The following is a 24,134-nucleotide window of genomic DNA, read 5'->3' on the forward strand; positions in this document are numbered from 1 at the left end:
ATTTGAACTACTTAAATTAAATTTTAATTCAAAGAATGAAAACAAAACATCTTCAGAGATCCAAATCCTCTACTTGATGGAAATTTTGCTCAGGGCTTCCAGCCTCCAGTGCTTTTCTCCCAGCAGCATGGCTCTGCAACCCTTTATTAAATGAAAAGGCGTCTCTTCTGGCCACTTTCCCCCTTAGGGGAAAGCCAGCCAGCCACCAGGCACTCAAAGTTTATGAAGCCAGAGGGAGTCAGCCATGATCCCCAGCTCAGGACTTCTCATTCCCTTTGTTCTGTTAAAACGTAAAAATTAGGTGACACAGTTCACGCTTCAGGTTTAGGCATTAAATGTGTGCAGTGGTCATCTCAGGCTTTATCTTTAACCCATAGAGAAACCTTGTGCTTTAGAGAATGATACATTCAATGCATTGCCTACAATAACGAGACTTGCAACTTGTTTTCCCTCCGCTGGCCAGAGTCCTAAAGGCAAAAATAGATGCCAGTGATGTAAATACCCAATATAAGCAAAGAGCAATTCAACAACCAGCTCCTGTGTCAGAAGTTCCCTGTTTCTTGTTGCCAAAGACTTTCAACAGCCCTAGATCTCAGTGCCTTCAGACCTCTGTCATATGGCAGTCACTCATGAATTAACACAGGTTTCTCCTCCTCCCATGTGAAATTACAGAATCACAAAACAGTTTAGGTTGGAAGGTTCTGGTTGTCAGCTTGTCCAACCCTCCTCCTCAAGTGACAGTATGTTATTTTGACCGTAAAAGATGAATCTTGATCTAAGCAATCATTTCATGAGAAAGAAAACTTTTATTTCAAAGAGTTTGGCCCTACTAGCTTGTGTAATTTCATCTAGCACTTTTGTAAGGAAAGAGCGTGTTGAATCTCCAGGCATTACAAATGGCCTTTCCTCCCGAATATCTTCAGTGCTTCCAGAGGCTGGAAAGAAAAGGGCTGGATATGCTGAGGACTGCAGTGACCCCAAACATACAAAAGCTGAAAAGTTTCCAGGAGTCCTTTGCCATGAAAGTTCTGTATGGGTCAAAGAGGTGATCAGCTTTCCTCTACTCACCCAGTGTGTTCAGAACCTTTTTGGTTCTACCTTAAAGCTATGGAGCAGGAGTGCCACTTTGTAGTGTCTTAAAGCTGTGACATTTTACAGTTTCCATTGCTCGAATTTTTGTCTTACTCTCCTCCAAATCTAGCACAAAACAATTCTGACTGTACATCCACTGCTATCTGCTGTAATAAGAAGCACTGAAAAACACAGTGCTGCATTATTTCTCCATTAAAACAACCAGAAGTCAAGACTATTATTGGAGTAATGTAGTCATTACAGATGTAATAGCTACAGGAAGGACTAGGAAAATGGGACATCTAATCCTAGTTCAATTGGATTCATAACTCATAGTCTTTCTACACTTTGGTCTCCCCACATATAAAATACTCTCTTTATAGAAGACAAATTACAAATTACTTTCATGATAGGATTGCGTCATGCAAGGAACACATTTACAGGTATTTGCACAAAAATTATTACAGAGGAAGAAAGATCTTCTGAGTAAGGAAAATGCAAGAAGTGTAACAGCACGTGTATTCCAAAAGAAAAACATCCATTCTGCGTGGCATTACATTATATATCTATCTGAAGATTATTTAAAAAAAAAAAACCAACAACAACAACAAAAAAAAAAAAAAAACCAAAAAAAACCAAAAAACACCAATAAGCAAATCTTAAGAAATTATTCCAGCAAAAAGATTTAAAAACTAATAAACCATTGACGTATAATAGGGAAGTACAGCTTTATTTTCAGCATATTAGTAGCTAAAGCCTTGCAGCACAGAAACAAATATTTCCAAGCACTAAATGATTTCATTTGTCAGAGGCCCCAAATCTGGAGTATTTGGGGACAGCTATAATGTTATCTTGAGTGAACACAGGACCAACATAATTAGGAATAAAGAGGTAAGAAGCAGGGGAATTGCCTGCATAACTTCACTTTACAAAATACTCCCATGGAAGGTGGCAGGTAGGAAATCTGCATAATAACAAACTTGTCACAAGACAAGGCCAACTAAATACAACAATTAGAATTAACATTTTGCTTTGACTGGTTTCCCAGATTCCCCCTCTTCCCCTTCCTATGTTTCACTTGATGTACTAGAATATGTGTGTATTGATTTTGTGCAACATTTTTCAGTACATTTTATTCTAAGTATTATGTGGTTGCAAGATGACAGTTTCTCTTTGTGGACGCTGTTTTAAGAAGCTTCTCTTGAAGTGCAAAACCTTCCTCTCAGCTATACTAATGAAAACCCTGAATAAATTTCTTGGATTCTCTTTAGTCTATCTAGACTTAGATCTGCATAAATAATCCAGTCTATCCCCCCAGAAGATTTACAGTATATGTAGTCACATCACTGTGACTTGATAGTGGAGATTGCCTTCTGCACCAACCGTCAGGTCCTTTTTAGAACTACTAGAAGCCCCCTGCTCTCTGGCTGTACCAAAGCAGCTCACTAGATGCTGGATTTGGTCTTCCCAGCTGGCCCATCCACTGCTTCCTGTCTGCTTGTGCTCTTCAGCTCAGACACTGACTCCAAGACAACCTCTGTCCATGCGGACACCCAGCAATGGGTGCTGTGGACCATGCTTGGGGGTGTGCTTTAGAGACTGGACCACCAATGGAGCTGATCTTCCTCACTATACTAACTGTGGTAATGCTATATTAGCTGGCCTTTAAACCTGATATAGTACTTCTGAGAAATAAGCAGACATCTCCTGAAAAAGAAGCCATTTTTAAATGTAGAAAATTACTTTCATATTTAGGCAGTTCTGAACACTAATAAATATACCTATACTGTTGTGCTTTCTCTTGTCTCAGAAAGGAGATCAGATTAAGGAGTAACGGGGCTCAGATTAGTCTATCTCTATGGGGTGTGGTCCTTTGTTCTTTTTATCATGTGCAATTATTTTCCTGCAGTTTAATCCTCTATGCCTAGAATTTCTTACTAGAGAAAAATATTGTGCTGGCTAACTCAGTGGTGAGAGTCTTATGGAGCATGATCAGATCGATGAACTACCTCCCAGAAGTGCTGCACTGGAACAAATGTTCTTACTCCCCTCATTTCTCTTCTCTGCTTAGTCCTCTTTTTAGTCTCAAGATTTCTAGCTGATGTAGTTTTCTAACATCTTATGATAGCTGAGGATTCTGCAAACTCAAGTTCATAAAAGATAACTTTTGGTAGAAAAAGATTAAAAGCAAAGAAAAGGCTATGGAAGACTGTTGAGCAAACAAGAAATATAGCTTTCAGGTTTTAAAAACTGTAAAGAAAATGAGGAGCACTAAAACAAAGATGAGGGTGCAATGAGAGAAGAGTTTGGACCATAGGATGTTTGGTCCATTCAAGTCTGTAATATTACTACCCCGCTTTCCTCCTTTTTAATCCCATTCAGTCTTCCACACATCTCCTTATGATAGCAGTGTAGCCCCTAAGTTCTTTTACAGATGGGACATTTCTAAAGTAAACTTGATAAAGCAAGTTTAAAGTTCAAATAAATTAAATAATCATTCCTATGAAATACAATAAGCATTATGGTCTTTCTGAAATGTACTTTGCAACTTGAAGGCCAAGATTTTCTGAAGGAATGAGAAATTGGAGAATTTATTCTGTAGTTTGAATTATAGAATTAATGCTGTGTTAGCACATACTATGTTCCACATTTCTTTTTAATCCTCCGGTTGTTCCTAAATCAGCAAACATAAGAGTTTCTCCTCCATTTTCAAATTGCCCATTCTGGCAGTTCTCATCCTTGTTAAAAGCAACAAAACCAGTACTGAGAAGCATTTAGTGGGAAAGTGGTTTCAAGAAACATTTAAAAGTAATCTTTAGGTGTTCAGGATGATTTTCTTCAATTTACTTGTAAGTTGATCTTACTATATATAAAAATAAAAAGCATACCAAGCTGTATCTGGTGATTGCAGAAATAGACATTTACACAAAGCTTTTTTATATTTACAGAATAAGTATACTCCTTTAAGTAAACAGACCTGTAAAAAATACTTTGTTATTCTTTGTCTCATTTCATCCCCAGCATCCTTCCTATATTCAAATCCTGTATTTTGGAAAGCTTTGAACTTTGTCACTATTTAACTATACATTAAAATTACTCTTTCTGCCAGAAATCAAAGAAGTGATGAGCTAAGCATTGCAGACATGATAAAAGTATTTTTGAGATAGTTCAGGATATTTTCAAATTCATGTATGTTTTCATGAAACTCTGTAGTTGTTTCTACAGACATGTTGGAGAAAGGTATTTTAAACATACTGAAGAAAGGCGTGAGGTTTGGTAATCTCTCTCTGAAGTCTTTGGAGAAGCAAAAGTCCTCCTGCAGAAGTCTGGAACCTGGTATTCATCAGGTTACAGCTCTGCTGTCACTCAAGTGACAGCAGAAATGGATGGATTGTACAGAAGATCTGTGGCGTGGGCAGTGTCAGTACAAATGCCTGTTGGAGTTTTTCCATTAGATGCATTTAAGGAGGTGATCTACGGAGCGGGAACAAAACACCATGGCTCTCTCTCTATTTCCTGACTACATCATCTGTTGATGCATCACTTTCTGACCTGATATACATCCATGTGAGCGAGAAGGAATCTGCAGAGGGCTTCAATATGCACATGTGATATACACAGACAACAATGTATTAGTGTGTATGGATTGTATAATGAAGGGCAGGGTTTTCCAAAACTTTTTCTTTGTATTAGACCCAAGTAATTTCCATTTATTCTGCAATAAATCTTGAAGTCAGCAGAGTTGCCTATAAAACCAGTGCATAAGTATGTAGAAAACATAGATCCTCAGCAGGGCTGCTGCTGAATTTAGCCTGGAGGCAACAGTTTCTCTGTGTGAAGGCCAAACTAATGATATTTCACTTAAAAAGAAACCATACGGTCTGCTAAGAAAAATGGTTCCAATGAAAAGCAGAAAAACTGAAGCAACTGAAATGATCTGCATAAAGTAACACAGAGCTCATTTGCTGATATTGTTGATGAGATCTGGAAACAGATTGGATTAGATGTTTTCCCATTAATTAGTTCTGGCCAGCTAACAGTTTAACTGAATGACTGTTAGAAAGCCACTAGAACTGGGCTTTTGTAACAGTCACAAACTAAGTTCATAAAGCCAATTTATTCTTCGCATCAGTGTAAAAATGAAAACTTGCTAATACTGAAATTTAGGGCAAGCCATGTGCAACTAAATTTTGTTACTGGTATTCATTTCTGCTCTCTTCTGCATTCTTTCATGCAAAGTATCAAATGATTTGGGGAATATATATATATAAATAGCCTTGTGCTATTTGTAGTAAAGTAATTGTAGAATAATGTAACAAGAATCCTCTAAAGAGATTTTTTAAACGAAAAGAAGAAAAGATAGAAAGATGCAAAATATTCTGAATGCCCTTATTGTTTATGTATTTATTTTAAATCTCTGGGACATTCAAAAAGGAAAGAAACGATTCAGCCAGGAGTGCAAGTCTTCTGGGAGGTGCTGCATTTACTTTGGATGAGTGCGGCACGCATGGCAGAGTCAGCACTTTAGCGGAAGTGACAGAAGTCAAGTAGCTGCCAACGTCGGGAGTGAGGAAGGCAGATCTCACAGGAGTGGGAACCAAGAGGAAAAACAGAAGTTCAGCTGGGCCTTTGGAATTTTCCCACCAGCAGAAAGCGAGAAGCAGTCTTCACGGCCCACCTTGCTGTCCCAGACATGATTTCCCATCACTCTCTTTTTTCTGAATCACACCATACTTTAACATAGTGACTTTACCACGGTAAGTAAAGGCCTGTCAGTCCATGTGGACATCTTGATTCCTCACTTATACAGATGCTTAGAGTTTTTGGAAATTCCCTATCTAGGGAACTTAAACTTGATCATCTCTCTTTTAAACCACAGGTCAGCAGCCCACCTACCTCTTAGAGAAGCAATAAGGGCAAGAGATAGAGCTCCTGATCCTGCACCCATGTCCTACAACCTGGCTGTGATCCCAGCCCTAACCCATGTGTTTTGTTATACAACCCAAGGCAGGGAATGCATCCCTGCATATGACTCAGTGTAGAAGAACCTTTTTGTCACTCCATCAATAGTACTCATTCTTCCTCTCCTCTTTAACCCACAAGATAAAAATGTTGCCATTTTAATGATCTGTTTTGCCAGCACAAAGGTGCCCCTGCCATAGAAGGATAATGTGTCAGCTTAGGAGCACCTATCACTGCAGCAGTAGCTTTGCTCCAGGAACAGAGGTGGAAAACAAAGCTGCTTCGTGTGGTGACCATACCCTGAGCAGTCAATGCTGTATGACCACACCATGTACTAAGCCCTACCCTGGCAGTAGCTGGAATAAGCCTTTTTACAGCCCTTAGGATTTCAAGGGAAGGCAGATGGGCAATAGAATTGTTTCTCCTGTACACAGCAACCTGTTGCTCAAGGCAGGCCTTCTCTGCCCAGGATACCAGGCAGACCCAGGATACAGATTTCATCACAGTGTTCTGTATCTCACCCAGCACTCAGTTAATATCACCTCATCACTGTTTCATTATTTTGTAGTTGATACGGAGTTCTTTGGACTGAAGAATTGAGTTTTCTGTTCTAGTCAAAGCCTTGATCATTTGTGAACTAATATACCCAGATAACACTATCTTCTTCACCCTTTCATTCTGTCTACTCCTTGCCCTAAATCCATTTCTTTCTTTTCAATGTGTGTGTCAGTGTCTGTACTTGCTATTTATATTTTATATTTTTCATGGAAGCGCTGACTCTGAATTTGTGGCTGGCCATATATTTCAGATAGTAATACTGATTTTGTGTTTGGTTGTTTGTTTTTTTTTCACTTTTGTTGAAAGTGATGACTATTAAAGTTTGTGGCTTTACATGTGGCTTTGTCAAGAATAGCATTGGTAGGGTTTCTTGGTCATGTGTTTTCTGTAAGTGATAGAACAATTTAAAAGAAGACCTCAACATCTTCACATTTAGGGACATCTCTATTAAACTAGACAACCAAAATAGAAATAAATCATTTCTGCACTTTCAAGTTTACGTGCACAAATATTTTCAGAAGATCTCGTGACCTACTTTTTCCTCAGTTCCAGAAGGCAACTGGTTTCATTTGAGGAAAGCAGGCAGAACAGTAATTCACAGAAGTACTGCATCAAAAGAGCTACAGTTCCTATTAACCTAAAACTCTTCTTGTTTTGATACTGCTTGCTTAGGAATTCATTTTGTTCTTCATTTTCTCCTCCACTTCTGAAAGTAATAGGTTACTCCTATTAAAATTGTCATGAAATTCATGATTTCTGTCAATCACCTTCATCTGAATCACATGAGATGTTCCTAGGTGCCCAGGACTTCTTTCAGAATCAGTCTTCGGGTGATGGTGTTTTGGTTTGAGCCACAAGCTGGCACTGTGGGCATCTTGGAGCACACAGAGCTCAGCCTTACTTTAACTAGAGGCTGTCTGTGTGGATGCAGTCACAGGCCAGCCTAGGTAGCAGTGCCTTGGATGCATCCAGCTACTACAGAATTGGGAAGGAATACCAGAGGATGGCTAACATTTGAATGATCTTTAACATTTACTTGACAGTACACATTGTACAGTTTAACAGAATGCATTACAGGCACAAGAACAGACAGACAGCTATAAGCCTGGCTACAAATAGACAGGAAACTATAAACATTAAACTTGATATTAAGAATAGTAAATTTTGAAGTTTTGAAGAGGGAAGTTCTGTATCATATTGAATAAAAGAGCAAACCCAGAGAAGAAACATGCAGATATCCATACCTAAGATTATGATACACACATATCAAAATAAATCCAATAGCAGAGCAGCAAAAAAAGTTATCAGTGAATCCCACTTTCTTCTTATTCTTCTTTATCTTGAAGGGGTATTAAAACATAGATCACATAGTAAATCAATTGTATATACGTACTTGCAAGACACCAGTTTTCATAGGCAGATAAACAAGAAGATTCATTCAAATTTTCTCAATATTTGTATCAAGTACTAAATGTACTACTAAAAGTACTACTATGTGTAGAAGTCACATGTACACATAAAGAGCATTCACACCAACCCAAATTTCTTCCAGCTCATCTTAAACAGCAATCCCTACAGCAATGTGAAATGAAAAACAAATATTTAGATCCCACACATCCAAAATAGTCATTTTCTCTTTAGATACTGATTCTAAAAATCCCCCTCAAGATAATTACTGAGCTGGTTTCTTGGGAAGACAAGAAATGGCCCTGGGTTTGCTCCAGCCAGGGCCCTAATTGCTTGCCTCTACTAATGAACTAATCTCAGACACCTGGAACTAGCAGGCTCCATGCTGGGCAGGCAAGGCTCAGGTTACCTAAGAAATGCTCCAAATATATTCACACAAATCACTAACCCTGCAGATGTGCAAATAGCACTTTTGTCATATTGCTGGAGAGATGGACATGTGTTTGCAGTGCTGCAGCACATAAAACCTGAAGATGAATTCACAGTGTTGCACTAATCCCTTCCAGAGGCCAGGTGGGCTTTAGGGGAGCCAGATAAGCATGTTGATTATCCACATTACTCTTTGCATTAATCCACTTGTCTGTGTGACACAGAATATTACAGGCATTCACAGCATAAACATATAGATTGCTGGAAAAAATATTACCTGCTGCATGAGTGCCTGTTGTCTGTAAAATGTAACCTAACCAGGAAGTTAGCCGAAAACCTTGGATAAAACCTGAACAAGTTAAACCGTTAAATGCACACTGCCAGAACACACTGATCCACCCACCAGTTCATCCTGGAGAGCAGGGATTACTTTTGCCGCAGACAGACCTTCATTACTGAACACTTGGTTGGCACTGGAGAAAGTAATGCTAAATACTCGTGAAGGTATATATCTACTCTGTTCTCCTTTGGGAAAATATTTAACACAATAATGTCCATTATGCACTCTTTTCTTCTCCTTTCCAGTCACACACATCCTCAACAAAGGTCACAAAGATGTGCGTACCTCAGAGAACAATAATAATCCCCTCTGAAAATGTATCACAATTAAAATCATTAGTGAAACTATGTAAAGAAAATAAGGCACTTGGGTATTTCAAGGAAGAATTCCTAAATGTTTTGTTATGCTCATAAGGAAAGGGAATATATAGACCTGTTTAGACACTTCCAGCTTAAAAAATAAAAAAAAAGAAAAAAAAAAAAAGACCGTTTTTAGAGAGTGGGAAATGGTTCATGACCCCAATCCAAGACACTTCTCGTAAAGTCTCTCTGCTTATTCATATTTTCTTTTTTATTTAGTCACTTATGACAAGGTCTCAGGTGATTTACCCTTCTCGTGACCTTGCATCTTTTCACTGAAGTTGTGACCTTAGATATTAGTGTGGGTTTTGAGGCTGATTTTGAAAGCATTTGTCCTCATTTCAGATGTTAGTAATGTACACTCATTCTCATAAAGGCATCCCTTCTTCCATTCAGGGCAGACATTCTAATTTCCCACAAGCTATGAATTCTTTCTGCACCTGGGCCAGGGGTACTCTTGCCTGCTTCTCTACACAAATATTGATCTGCTGCCTTGACTTGCAGTATTCAGCATTGCTAGGTTAAAGGAAAAAAGAACAAAAAACAAACTAACTATCTATACCTTTACAGATAGATCTACCCATCAATGTGTAACAGGCTTGGGTGAGAATAAATAGGTCTGTAATTCTAAGATGCAAGTGTGGTTTTTGACTGAATTTGTATGGCTGAATGGTTTTGAAATCTCTTTCTTGAATTCACTTTCAGTTAAGATTTTAGAAAAATAGAAGGAAAAAGAAATGGGCATGGGAAACAGTTGTGATCTGTAGAGCGACTGAACACTAAGAAAGGATCTTATTGGCTTCCGCAGGGCCACGGCTTTGGCCTTTGTTGTGTTAGCAAAAGTTGTCATCTGTTGATAAGCGAGATAGAGGATGAAATCTGCTTTTCTACTCTGTCTCAATCTTTCACTCCTGCCTACCTTTCATTAAAGTCTTTGTCACTGCCTACTGCCAGCAGTAGTTGTGACAAAAAAAAATAAAAAAGGTCCCAAAGTGCAATCTCATGTAACAATCTCTGAATTTCTAAATGGTTTGTGAAAATGGGTGTTCAAATTACTACTGTTTTCCAGACAGCTCTGGGAACTCACAGTTGCTCAGCAAATTTGATACTGATTAATAAGGACACTGCTCTTTGCTTTCAGTGCTATGGGAAGATGTGATTTTAATTTATTTGTATAGGATCGTGAAGTGCATGTTCTATCATATTAAGCATTCAAGATATCAGAGAAACTTTGGTCTTTTGTAACTCTCTGCATGTGAAGCTGTCAGGGAGAACTGACAGGTTGCCTGCCATCACCTCCTCTCCAGCAAAGTCAGCAGCCCACACTGTCAGTGTGAAAACATCTGTTGAATGGATTTATTGACTAGGTCTTAGGAGCCTTTTTCTTTTTTTTTTTCTCCACACTGTTTATTACAGCCCTGACCTAATGAACTTAATTTGTTGACATGTTTCCCTCAGTGTCTTACTTGATCCCATCTCACATTTCTTTCTACTGTGCTGTTTTCTTGGCAACAGGAGTTCCTGGAGCATCAGCGTGTCCACCAGTTGCAAATCTACCAGGCTCAGATGGCTACAGTTGGCATGGCGGGATTAGATAAACATCGGCTGGTGTCCAGGACTCCATCTTCCCCCACTGATTCCACATTACCTCACCCAGCCGTGGACCAGCCCAGCCAGCATGTCTACACGACTGGTAGGATTCCCAAAAGACTACTTCTAATAGGCAGGGCAAATGCGTTTGTTCATGTAGGATCAACAGATTTAAATGCCTTGAATACCTCCTGCAGCAATGCATTCAGTTTTAGCCTTACTGTTCCTTAGTTTTATGGTGCCGTACTGGCATCAAGTCAACCAGTGCAGCTGATAAATCACAGGGTTAATATTCACACAGTCATAAATTATTATCATTGACTGGCTCTGGCAATATAGTAACAGGTGCATTTTTTTGTGCCTTTAAGTCATTTATAGCTTTTTTTCTTTCATTTCCCTATCCTCTGTCTCTTTTCTCCTTGTTCTTGTTGCCTGTTTTGTAATGAGACCATCAATACATTGAAGAAAAACCTCCAGTAAGTAGGAAAGCTGCAGAATAATTCTCCATGTCTTCATTTGACAAGTCATATTACACTACAAGGTTAATTTCCCCATAGAAAATCAAAGTTGTAACTCTGACCGAAAGGCAATATTGCCTTCAGCTCTGGTGTTCTCTAGCAGTTGTGCGTTGTCTCTACAACAGAATGTTTTCTGATCAGAATTGGATAGTTTAATAATGAAGGGAGCATCTCCTACCAGTGTGGTATAGGCTTTCAAAAGTCAAGGGATTTGACCACTCAAAATCATCAGCGAAGAAAATAATGACAAAAAATTTATTTCTCCTATGTAATCTAAACTCTTTTTAAAAGTTTGAATCTCAGCACAATATTACAATATGTTTATAAACAAGTTTCACCTATTTTCTGCATAAGAAATGGGAAATGAGTGCTTAGATATACTGTTTATACAGGTTTCTGCCAGAAGTATTAATTCTATCACAATAAATATCAAAATTTGTCATACTCTTAAAGCTTGCATTTCTTGATGCAATGACGCACTCAGAAAATATATATATATATAAATTATAAAAATTATAAAGAGACATCCTTAAAACACTGCAAGTGAATGGATGCAAAGCAGCATTCAGAGATGAAAGAGATATTTTTTATTTTAAATATAGTCAAAGTAAGAATTTCACTTGTTTGGTGAGAAACATTTGGACTTTATGAAAAGAAATCTGCTAATTCACTTTCCATGAGTTCCTGCAAAAAGGCCAGCTGTGCAAAGGCAGTATTATTAGGGCAGGCCACTGTTTTTCTTGATGTGGTTCATAGAGTTCCCAAGACATTGTAAACTCATTCTAAAAGACCTGCGGAAGACAACAAAAGGAAGCTCACTGCATATATACTTTAGTCTCCTGTTCAGAAGTCTGCAAATCTTATGGAAGTATGGTGCAATATCATATTTTATAGCACAGCTTTATTTGTTCCTAATTTTTTCAGGGTTTTCTCCTTGTTACTGCTGTTTTCCAGAACATTTCACCTTCTTCAAAGCATGCTCTTAGATAACAATTTTTAAGTCTATTGATATCCTCCTCTTTGTTTAAAATATTATTTAAAGTTGATCCAAACAAAGAACTTTGGAAAAGAATGAGTATTAGGGAGCCACAGTGGGGAGACTTTGCTTTTTCTGCCTTAATGCAAATTCAGTTTATTTTGTCCAGTGTCCTCTATCATTCTATGTTTCCGTGGTGACACCATTTCAGGCTGTCATCAGGGACACATTCTGACCTCAGTAAAATTGGTGTAAATCCAGAATAAATCCACCAGTCTCAGTGGAGATGCTCAGATTTACACAAGGAATCTGAGAGCGCAATCTGGCTGTGTAGGCATTTGTTCTGGAGAGACAGAATAACCATCTTTTATTAATATTTCACAGCCGTCTGCAATTGAAAACAGTTGTCTTTCTCTCTTTTTCTTTTGTGGGGGTGGGGAGATTATTGGCTGAATCCTGTTAGGGAAATCCTACGGGCTATTTTTAGCAGTAAGCTCTACTACATCTATTGTACCAAGCACATGTGCTCTACAGCCAGCAGCAACACATCTGAATTACTTGCGCATCCTAAATCAATTTAGATGCTTGGAATAAATGAAAACATATCTCAGTCGTTTCTTAAGTTAGCCCTCTTTAGAAATATATTTTTGCACTCTTCAGTGTGAATAACTGAACGCTGAAGAGTGCAATGCTGACCTGACCAATTAAACTGATATTTAATTGGACAAAATAATTTAGGCACATCAAGATAAGGAGCATGCATCTATTTGCATGCATACTTGCTATTTCAAATAACTTATAAGAGCTGATGATAGAGCTTCAAAATTTATAAACTGTGCAGTGCAAATAACTGCAGAGAAAGGAAACTATTAACTTCTTTGGCAACACCAGCAAAGATTTTAAGTTGCATTAGTTTATTTGTTCCAGATTCTCCCTGGTTCTTTTCTTTTTTTTTTTCTTTGAAAGAAAACAAACAGAAAAATATGTACTAGAATTTATAGCTATTGTACTGTTTTGCATATTGGATTGTCTTTCAGCGTAAAGACAATTTTATGTTCTCCTTATGCTAAATGTAACTGTCATAATGTCATTTTGACTTAAATAGCAAGATCCCCAAGTACTGGACCTAAAGGGCATGAGATAAGTAATAAGGCAGATATGGCAGCCTACCTAGAGCAGCATAATTTAAAAATTTTAGCTTCTAAATGAATCATCTCAGAACCTTAAATTTGCATTAGCCACAATGGATACAGCTTCCCATTCAGCAAGGCTTTAAATCACTTAATATGCATTCAACATCTTTGTTGAATAAGGGTGGTACTGAGCATGTTGTTGAACCTGTACTTTAATATTGTATTTTCTTCACTGGTTGACTCTTCAGTAGCAGGCTAACACAATTTTCCCAGAACTGTGTTGGCATAGCATAGTTTTGTTGGCAGAGACATAAGGAGGTTTTGAATACCAAGTTTTGCAGCTTGGAGAAGTTGTTAATTTGAGCTCCTTTCAACTGTAAGAGGAAGAAAATGTTTCGCAAATAAAAATGGTTGACAGGGGTAAGAAAAATATTTTCAATTCCAGGCATTTCTGTGGGATATGCAAACAATGAGTAAATAAATAAAAGTATATTTCAGGTCTCAAACTTGATTAAAGAGCCTTGAAAACTGAAAATTAGTGTAGTCCTGAGCCTAGGTTTTAAAACTGCTCTCTTTCACCAGGTGCACAGCTACAGAGCAATGTGATACTCATATCTCCATGATATAAAGTTATTCTCTCATTGGAGAAATGAGTAAACAAACCTTGCACTGTGATCTAACAATAGGATTTGGTCCTAACTGAGCACTGAGTGGAACAGAAAAAGGGTTCTGGCTGCCACTGCTGCAGCTCTGAAATTTCCATCTGATATACTTTGAGATCTGCGCATATACATTATATCAGTTAAGTAGTACAAAGAATGTCATTGTCATTGCAAAATTTACTTTTAAAAGACTTTTCTGAATGCTTTTTCTTAGACTTTTATGAATATATAACATTTTCTTATTATATAGAGGTTAACCAACCTCTTCAAGAAAGATAAAGATATGAAGATTTTTTTCTATTCATAAAAGATATAACAGGATATCACTCCATTTTTTGTTTCTTTTTGACATTTATGCTTCTAGTATATTTTTGAGCATCCAAAACTTTCTTGGTATAACAAGATGTAACTTCTAAGTCAAAATTTGGACTCTTTGAAACAAAAGAAGAATTAAAGATCCAGAATTTTCATCTTTCTTCTACTGACAAATAAAATCCAATTAGCAACAGTATGCATGACATGAGAACTAATAACCTGTGTTTGTTTTACTCTCTGTTTCTTTTTATGTTGTCTTTGCACTGAAGGTGTTGTGTATGATAGCCTGATGCTGAAGCACCAATGTATGTGTGGCAACTACGCTAATCACCCTGAGCATGCTGGAAGGATCCAAAGCATCTGGTCAAGGCTGCAAGAAACTGGGCTGCTAAACAAGTGTGAGGTAATAAAAAATAAATACCAGATACGTGACTTTTTTTTTTCAAGTGAATGGTATATTTGTCAAATCCAAAATCTATCTTAATTCTGTAAGAACAGAGTGAGTTGACACAGGAATTATTTGGACTTAACTGACTATATTAAAATAATGCATTTCAGTAAAGTGTAAAACAAAAAATTTGCACAATGAATATCACTATCTGCATACATCAGAACATAAAACCCAGCTACATCTGTGTTCTTCACCTTGACTGAAGGAATTTAGCAAGGTACAATCAAACCACAGCACAGACCTTTCTGTAAAGCACCTTTTAATTTCTTCAAGGAGCTATCAATTTTGTTTTTGTTCTGAAGTAGAATAGAGCACTGCTTGCTTAAATGTAGTTTCTATCACTTCATAAACGTTTCACCTTGTTTTATTTCAGGCTACAGTCTGTTTTCATAAGCATTTACATTTGCCTGAAGTACAATGGGCACCAAGTCAAAAATCAATACATACAAGCACAATGTAATAAATATTGCAGAAAATGATATCAAAGCAACAGTGGAGATTTATTCCATTTCAAAATCATGTATTAAAACATCATGCTTAAATCAAATATGAGCTCTCAAATTCCTGTATCACTTGGGTTACTGAAAACCAGCTTTCCCTGCTACTTGCTGGTTCCCATGAGTTTTACAGAACTGTGAACTTCTGCATAAGCCAGTGACAACTGAAGGTGCTTACTGCACTGCAGCATAAGTCAACAAAGTTCAAGTCTGCTTATGTTCTGCGGGATCTCCAGATTGTTGGAACCCAGTCAGCTACTTTCATTAAATATTTAGGTACTTTTTTAAGGAATATTTCTGCATGTAGTCTAGCATTCTGGGCAGTGAGATATTGCAGGCACTGGAAATGGATTTGTTGTAGGCACTCACCTACCTAGATGGCAGCACTCTAACAGGCTAATTGTTTTGTGTTGATTTGGTTATTTTTTTTGTTGTTTGTTTGTTTTTGGTTTTGTTTTGTCTTGGTTTGTTTTCTTTTTAGTTTGTATAACTTTTTAAATTTTAAAGACTTTCCTTCAGCAAGGTCCTCAAGGCCAAATGTCAAATAAGTGGTTTCATTGATGGGATTACTTAAGAAGTGAGTTAAACACCCTGTTGAGTGTTTAACTCAACAATGAAAGGCCTAGATACCTTATTGATTCAGGACTCATACAGAAAAGTCCAGAGAGGGTAACTAAGTATGTGGGTCCCTCTGAAAGTAGTGCTTCCTATTTATTTCCATAGAAGCTACAACAGAAAAAAAGACCACAAGAACATTATTTGATAGAGCAAATTTTCAGCTACGAAACACTTTTTTCAACACAGTCCTCACCTTTAGCTGTGCATCTTCGCCAGCAATGAACAAGAGTCTGCATGCTACTCTTGCAAAAATCTGTACCAGTAGTGGTGACCCACTGTCACTGTTGCCACTTCTGAAGTGCACCATCCACTGCTTCACTGTGCTCACATCCACTGTTTGGTCTCTGTAAACATTCAACAAACATCAGTGAATGCCAGTGGGTGCCATCTTTTTTGTCATGGAGGAATTCAGTTCCACAACTTTGCTTCATATACGTATCTGTGTCAGACTGCCCCTCTGCTACTATCTGTCACACAGCAACAAAATTTACTGGAATATTTGTGGGAAGGTTCAACCTATGCAACCATATGACATCTGCCTCTGATGTTATGCACCACAGTAAGAAAATCGGAGGCATCTCTTTTGGAGCAGCCCTCTTAAAGTGCAACATGCCACTTTGTATTATTTTGTTCAGCAATAAATAGATGTTGCTAAACAGCAAATTGTGTAGATCTGGAAAAAGTGTTAATTGGTGAAATAATATAGTTTAATTCTGAAGTGCACGCAGCTCAATACATCCTGTAAAGTTTCTCTTATAATTCTGCCATATCAAAAATTGAAATGCAACCCAGTGATTGTTCCAGAATCCAGAGTGAGAAAAAATAAGTAAATCCTCATGTTGAATGACATTCAGCTTATTTTGACTCCCACTGTGTGCTTAGAAATGAAAGTGGAATAACTTAAAGTGCTAAAAACCTTTGTTTCTTCCAGATCACATGATCAAATATATAACCTCAACATACCACTCATGAATAAATAATACAGGAAAAGTCCATGAAGACACTTTAAGAGCCAAACTGCAGTTTAGAACATATTCAGGCTAGGCACTGGAAGATCAAAACATATGAATGTAACAACTGCATCTCTCTATAGGTGCCCAAATGCAGATACACCTGCATTTCCCACAAAAAGGCAAAAAGGAGAGAAAGAGACATGATGACTGGCAAAATACATGTATTATCTGTGGTTTTGGTTGGTTTGTTTGTTTTTTTGTTTTGTTGTTTTGTTTTGTTTTGTTTTTGTTTATTTTATCTATTTATTTATTTATTTATTGCTTAGTTTTGTTTTTGTATGAGAGAATTGAACAGTGAGGAGAATTCCCTGAAAAATGAGAAAGACTCTGAAGACCTTCCTTATAAACTGGATAGCCTGGGAAAATTTCACAGAAATTCTATATCCATATGAATAACTGCAGTAAAGGCAATGGACACATACTGAGAGACCTGAGCGAGAAATATTGCTTAAGCTATGTCAACAATTCCTGTTAGTTTAGCAGAGAGAAACAAGTGGTGTCACCTTTGTCTTTCTGAATCTCTGGCTGTGCAGGAATTTAGTTTGCTAAAGGACTAGTCGAAATCTCTAGGTTAATAGAGGTTATTTGTATGAAATTTTAATGGTCTATTTTAAGTTCAAGACAAGATTAGACAGCTCTCTTTACCTTAAATTCTGTGAGAGGTGAAAGCATTTTCCTGTTCTGGGGAAAATAATTTTCTGATTCTGGGTTGTTCTTTCAAAGCTCTCAGGTGCATTTTGCTCTCCTGATAAGTGCAGATGTCACCACGGACGAGGGAAATGCATATGGCAGGGGAGCAGGTCAACACACAAATTGTCATGTACATTATAAAATAATAACTTGCCCTCTTCTGCTGATGTATGACTAGTGAAACCCTTTTACTAGTTATATGATTCCAGACACAGCCAACAAAAGCACATTATAGGATGTACTTCTGTATATCTCCTAAACCTTGACATCACTATATAAAAAGGATTGTTCTTAGCAATTATCACAGGCAATTTTTAGTAGCACATTTTTTTGTGTGTGTGCGTGTGGAGCCTTAGATAGTTGGAATTTTAACATTATTGAAAACAGCTCTACCTGCAGGGATAGAGCAAAGGTGGGATGAAAAAAGTAATGAATGAAGAGGTGTGAATACAGAAACAATGCAGACATGTGCCTTCCCTTTTTTTCCTGTCAGTTAGGGTGTATAAGTGCTGGGTGGTGCTCAGTGTTGGAGCTGGAGAATCCTTGGAGAAAGGGCAGTAATGAGCTCTGTATGCTCTGGCAGTTCAGCTGTTATCTGCACCTCAAGGGTCTTACTGCTGGGAGAAGCTGGGAAATGACTGTTTCATGCTATCCACTGAGCCTCTTTCTGCACAACCTGTTTCTTCCTTGAAAATCTAACTGACTATATTGGGCAATAGGTAGCTGCTCAGCAAAACACTGCTCCACTGTGATTCATTTTGGAGGTCACTACCAGACTGTACTCTGTTAGTGCACAGCTATAGGACACCATGCAGCTCCCTGCTACAACAATAATGGATGGCTGTGGGTGTCTTTATAGTTAAAGTGATACGGCATTTAAGAGCACTTAAAAGAGCCAGACAATTAACTGTCTTAAACATATCTTATAGAGTTTTTGTGTAACTTCCTGAAAATACCAGACAGTGAGCATTTTACTAGAGGTTCTTTGATGTGACTTTCATAAAATATCCCTTGTCTTTCACATTTGTTTTAGCTGTTCTAGAAACCAGACTTCCTTTCTTGTTTCATTATGAAGAACTGGACATACAGATTTTAAAGCAGCTTATTATAAAGATAGAACTTACTGAGAATGGATGAATAAATAAATATTACCAGTCACCTCACTTGTGAAGAAAAAGATTTCATCTGACTCGGAAGAACTATTATAGAGTGTACTGATTACATGAAGTAACCTAATGTGATGATTTTGGTTGCGCAACTGTGTGTTTAGAGGATGTGGATAAACTGCTACAAATTCTCATGTGAGACTGGGAGAGGCCTGAATAAATTGGAGATGAAAAAAGAGTTTATTAAGTCATTTAGTTCCTGGACCATTCCCTAAAATGTTTTTTCCAGTGCTGTGTCCAGACAAGTTTCTAATACTACAAGGAATTGGGCTTCCATGATAACCCTGGATGGAACCTTATTCCATAGTTAGCTATATTCAACTCTTAGGGGCACTTTTCCTCATTTGTCAAAAAAAGCTGCTGTTGCTTATCTTGATACAAACTGGGCTTGATTCCTCTGGCTGCCCCTGGACAACTCCTTCCTTAATATTTTCTTAAATGTTTATAATATTGCTTTCTTCTCCTTGTAAGGATGGTGCTTCCTGATGTGCATGAGTGGATGATGGATATAATAAAAATGATAGTTTAACCTGTAAAAAATATATGTGAGCAAAATTTCTGTAAAAGGTTAATCAGTCTAGTAAATCTAAGACTTATTTAGATAACTTCTGTACCTATTTATTTATGGGCCTTGACAGTCAGACAGATCCACACTCTAAATTGGTAGAAGTTTTGCCCTAGGTGTTCATAATGACCAGCTCTGCAAACAGAGTCTAAAACCTTAAAAATAGTCTGTTTTTTCTTTGTGTTATCCAATATCAACAGACAAGATGATCTTGGGACCAGAACTTTGTTGACAGTGCTGTTTATTATGCCTGAATCTGAACAAAATCTGCTTCATGTTGTTGTGTTTGCAAAGGCACTTGCAGTGGCAGAGAAGTAAATATTTTTATGACAGGCTGTAACTCCAAAAACTTAGAAGTAACAGATCTACTGAATAAGAAAATATTAATTTTATTGTTTCTCCCTTCTCTCCTCCCTTTCTAAAGTGATTAAAGATATATAATTGATTTATAGAAATAGTCCCACATTTTCTTTCCTTTTTTTCCCCTTTCTTTTCTTTCTTTCTTTCTTTTTTTTTTTCTTTTCTTTTTAACACTGATTTAAATGAGAGGACTACAAGCTGGAGAAACATTTAAAGAGACAAATCTCACTTATAAAAACACAAGGAAGCAAGTGGGTCAGTATCTGCAACAAGAAAAATGACCCTTAGAGTCCAAACATACATTCTAAAAATAAAAAATACAGAGAAATATTTTACTCAAGAATGTAAGTATTAATTTTCTTCCTCTCCCTGCCCATTCTGATGGTGATCATGCTCTCCCAGCAGCATAAATTGCAGTAATTACAAAAAAACTTAAATCTGCATTCAGAACACATCTGCAGCTTACAGGTGTGAATTAGGTTTTGTTCTTTAAATAAGATATTTTCTAGTCAACTCTCTGATTTAAGAAGTATCTCATCCCGTGGTTTGTATTTCTTAAAAATGTATAGAAGGATCAGAATCTTTTCTTTCTCTTGTGTTTGAAATCCTTTATTAACTCTGCTACAAGTTAAGCATTTGTAATAAACCACACACGCATTTGTTTTTCATATAGCATTACTTTAATAAACAAATCAGTGTCACATTTCTGCATGACACAATTTCAACCCATTATTAATCATACTAAATGTTATTTCGATCCTTTACTTTTTTCTTTTTTTCCTTTTTCTTTCTTCTTTTTTTCTTTTTTCCTAAATATTGTCAGTGGAATATTGTAGGCCTCTGCTGTTTTCTTTCAGCGAATTCGAGGTCGAAAAGCCAGTCTGGAGGAAATACAGCTGGTTCACTCTGAACATCATTCACTGCTGTATGGCACCAGCCCCCTGAACAGACAGAAGCTGGACCCCAGGAAACTCCTAGGTCTGTACAGGCCTCTATTCTACTGAGAACAGCACATTCCAGCACTGTCATTAGTCATAGCTGGTGTCAGTTTAAAATACTTGGCAAGCAGTGTGACAAAAATTCACTTTTTCCAAATGCATTGCTATGTGGAAGGAGAATGTTACAATGGAAGCCAAATATAGATTAGCAAAATGCACAGGCTGGAAAGCACAAAGAGAAGTTTCTTCTCATTCGCTTCAAAATTGTCAAAGCATTAACCCTTAACTGTAATTTGTTCTCCATCAGAGATCAACGGCAATTTTGAACACTGTTGGTCTTTGATCTTCTTGTTCTCTGCTTTGAAAATGAGTTTAAGATACACTTGCTTGTCAGAACTGCTTGTTTGCTGTTCTCATTTTCTTTATTTCAATGACTTCAGCCATGCTAAGTGCAGATACCGTGCCTGAATCTTGCTATGAACTTTATTTTAATGCCTTCCCATTATGCAGAATACCATATTTCTGAATAACAGGGAAAAGAGTTATTAAAATATTAAATGAACATATGAATGTACAGAATACCATAAAGCTGCCAAGATTTTAATATCAAATATCTTCACGAACAACCAATGCTCATCATATGCTTCCATAGTAAAGAAGTAAGGTTAAACTGGGCACTGTCATGAATGGAGCAAGAGTCCACACCTGCTACAAGATGATGTGAAAGGAAACCCAAGTAGAGCATTTTGGAAATAATCTGTGAGTGAAATCCTTCCTTTTCTGTCCCTGCACACAAGATGAAACATTCTCAACTATTTTTAATAAACATGTCCTAAAATGTGGAGATTTGCCTAAATGTAATGACTCAATTCAAACAAACACAATACTAGCCATCAAAAGAAATTGCTGTTCTAGTTTTACTAATATTTAGCAATTATTTCGCTTTGAAAAGAGTTCCTTCCAGAAGGTAACCTGTGGCTTCAGTTATTTATAAAAGTAGATAGAAAAAACTGTAGTGATCACGGTAACATCTAAGTTTATACATCTTTGACGAAATAAAATCAAAGCTAAAAAATAATTACAACATGATAGGTTCTTGGAAGCTATAATTTTCAAGTTAGGAAACCCCCACTAAAAACAAAGAAACAGACAGATGTATAAGAACTAAATTCCTGCAAAATGAGCAATTGGAAAAAAAATTGATTTGGGTTCATCAACATTGTCAAAATGTTCCATCTTGATAGAGTCAAACATTTCATTTAGATTTTTTTTTTTAATTATTATTATTATTTTGATTCATTTCATTTTAATTTTTGCATTATTTAATATAACATACATTTATATGAAGTCTTGTTCCCATTTTGGACTGTTATATGAGATGCAGTGTGTAGTTTCAGTTATGCTATGAAAAAAGCAATTGACACAGGTATTCTTGCTGTGTTTCTACCTATGTATACAGAATGCAGAAAGCTCTGTTTACTTAATCCCTAAAATCCATTTATTTGTTCACAGTTCTTTGCTCAACACTCTTTGCCTTTGTCATTTGGTACTCAGTCCAAAACATTTACTCTCTGAGTTTATATCAAGATCACACTCCTAGTATATATCCTGAGTGTATCTTTCGCTGAATGCTCTTTTCTGTCTCTGTAGGATGTTTTCTTGCTGCCTCTTGCATGGCCTTTTACCAAGACAATGGTCAATAAAACAACCTTCCTACATGCTTTTGCATGTGCCTGTTTTTTTGGCTGAAAACTATTTAAGCTTTCCTGCTCCTATACAAAATGACTATCTTTCACATTTTTCCAAAATGCAGTGTGACTGTTCCATCCTTCATTATCCCCAGACAAGTGTGGTTGAACCTAACCAATGTTGACATTAAAATTAATATCTTGGTACAGTACCAAAATTCAAAATGATGTGTAGTGAAGGAGAAAAGTCTAAAGGAAATGTTTCTCATCATAAATGTCAACAATAACAACATCATCTCATAACTTTCCCATTTCAATTAAAGTGATTTTTTTTTCTTTTCTTTTTCTTCCTTTTTTTTTTTTTTTTTTCCTTTTTTCTTTCCTACAAAAATTGTTCCATCAGATCATGGCTTTGCATTCTAATGAAAAGGCTTTTGTTCCTTCCCTAACTCCTCTGTGCACCAAAAAAGACAGAATCTCACTTTGTTCCCCATTTAAGTCTCAGAAAAAATATTTGTTCCCTGTGCCTGTTCAGAGGACATTTGCATTTTTGAAGGTCTTTTCTTGCTCACATGAAGTTTCTGTATTTTGTAAATAGAAAAGAAACACCCGAAGGAATTGAATTTATCAGATAACTAGAACTAGAAGTGTGCTACCTGTCAATAAATGCTGGTTTCTCTGTTAAGGAAAACTATTCTGTTCTGGAAGGCTGCAAAGTAAAACAGCTGTGAACTCTGAAATCAATGAGATTTGTGCACGTATATATTGTTCACATATTCTTCATGCTTTCAAGAGTATAAACTGCCTTGAACTTCTGGCTTTATTTCTCCAAATCAGGGGCTGCAAAAGCAGCTATTGCAAATGATTGCTTCAATTTTTACACTGTCATGCAGTTTAGCTTTTAACTGATCGTATTTCACTATGGTGTGTTAAACAACATGTTATGTTGCATTACATTTTCTTGACGTGAAGGAAACTAATATGGAGACTGTGTGTCACATCACATTATGGTTTCATGTGACAGAATACAATCTTTCATACCTCTCTGAATGAGCTCAAGGGCAGAACAGTTACCAAACAGGTCTTAAAAATTTGATTGCTTTTTACCTCTTTGACCATAATTAATAAAGTGTTTCTAAAAATCCACTTTCCTATGATCACAAGTTTATAAAAGTGGGAAATACTCTGTCAACACATCCCTGACAGTGAGGTAATATTTAAAGTACAACTAAAGGATTCATTTATAGAGCATCCGTGCAATTGCAATTACTTCCTCAGGAAAAAAAAAAAAAAAAGTCTTCATTCTTAAAGGATGATACTTGAAGCATCTAGGTGCCTTTTAACAAGTAAACTCATTTTTAGTGGATTTTTTGGTGGTGGTGGTGGATTTTTTGTTTGTTTGCTGTTGTTGTTTGTTTTTCAGAATGGGAGCATTATCCCATCACTCTTCTTACTCATCAGACTCTCGGATCTGAATTTCAAATCTCATAAGAGATATTCTTGGCTTCTATAGGGGCTTCCTGCTTCAACACCTAGTTTGACTAGCCAGCTCCTACTGCCTTTGTGGGTAGACATTTTTGAGTACAATTTGAATTTTTGTGGTGAATCTTCTCTAGATATTTCATGTCAAGTGATTTGCTTGTGACTGCAAACTCTGACAACCTACAAAACCATTTGTCTTTTACATGTCACTCTGAAAGTAATGCTTTCTATTTATTTTGTTGGAAACTACAACTGATACAAAGATCACAATAAAACTACTGGTTAGAGTGAATTCTCAGCTACGAAACACTATTTTTCAACATATTCACGGTATTAGATATTATGT

General features: G+C 36.9%; 1 protein-coding gene across 7 annotated transcripts in view; it reads left to right on the top strand.

Moving 5' to 3' along the window:
- Positions 1-24,134, top strand: part of HDAC9 (histone deacetylase 9) — a 440,456-nt gene that overhangs the window by 291,305 nt on the left and 125,017 nt on the right. For all 7 annotated transcript variants that reach the window (XM_015853723.2, XM_015853724.2, XM_015853726.2 and 4 more), the window contains 3 exons: positions 10,642-10,819; positions 14,590-14,723; positions 20,538-20,658. In XM_015853723.2, the coding sequence (XP_015709209.1) occupies positions 10,642-10,819; positions 14,590-14,723; positions 20,538-20,658 (433 nt within the window). The remainder of the gene's footprint in view (positions 1-10,641; positions 10,820-14,589; positions 14,724-20,537; positions 20,659-24,134) is intronic.

This window comes from Coturnix japonica, chromosome 2 (genome assembly GCF_001577835.2).
Source record: "Coturnix japonica isolate 7356 chromosome 2, Coturnix japonica 2.1, whole genome shotgun sequence".
In the NCBI taxonomy this organism is placed as follows: Eukaryota; Metazoa; Chordata; class Aves; order Galliformes; family Phasianidae; genus Coturnix; species Coturnix japonica.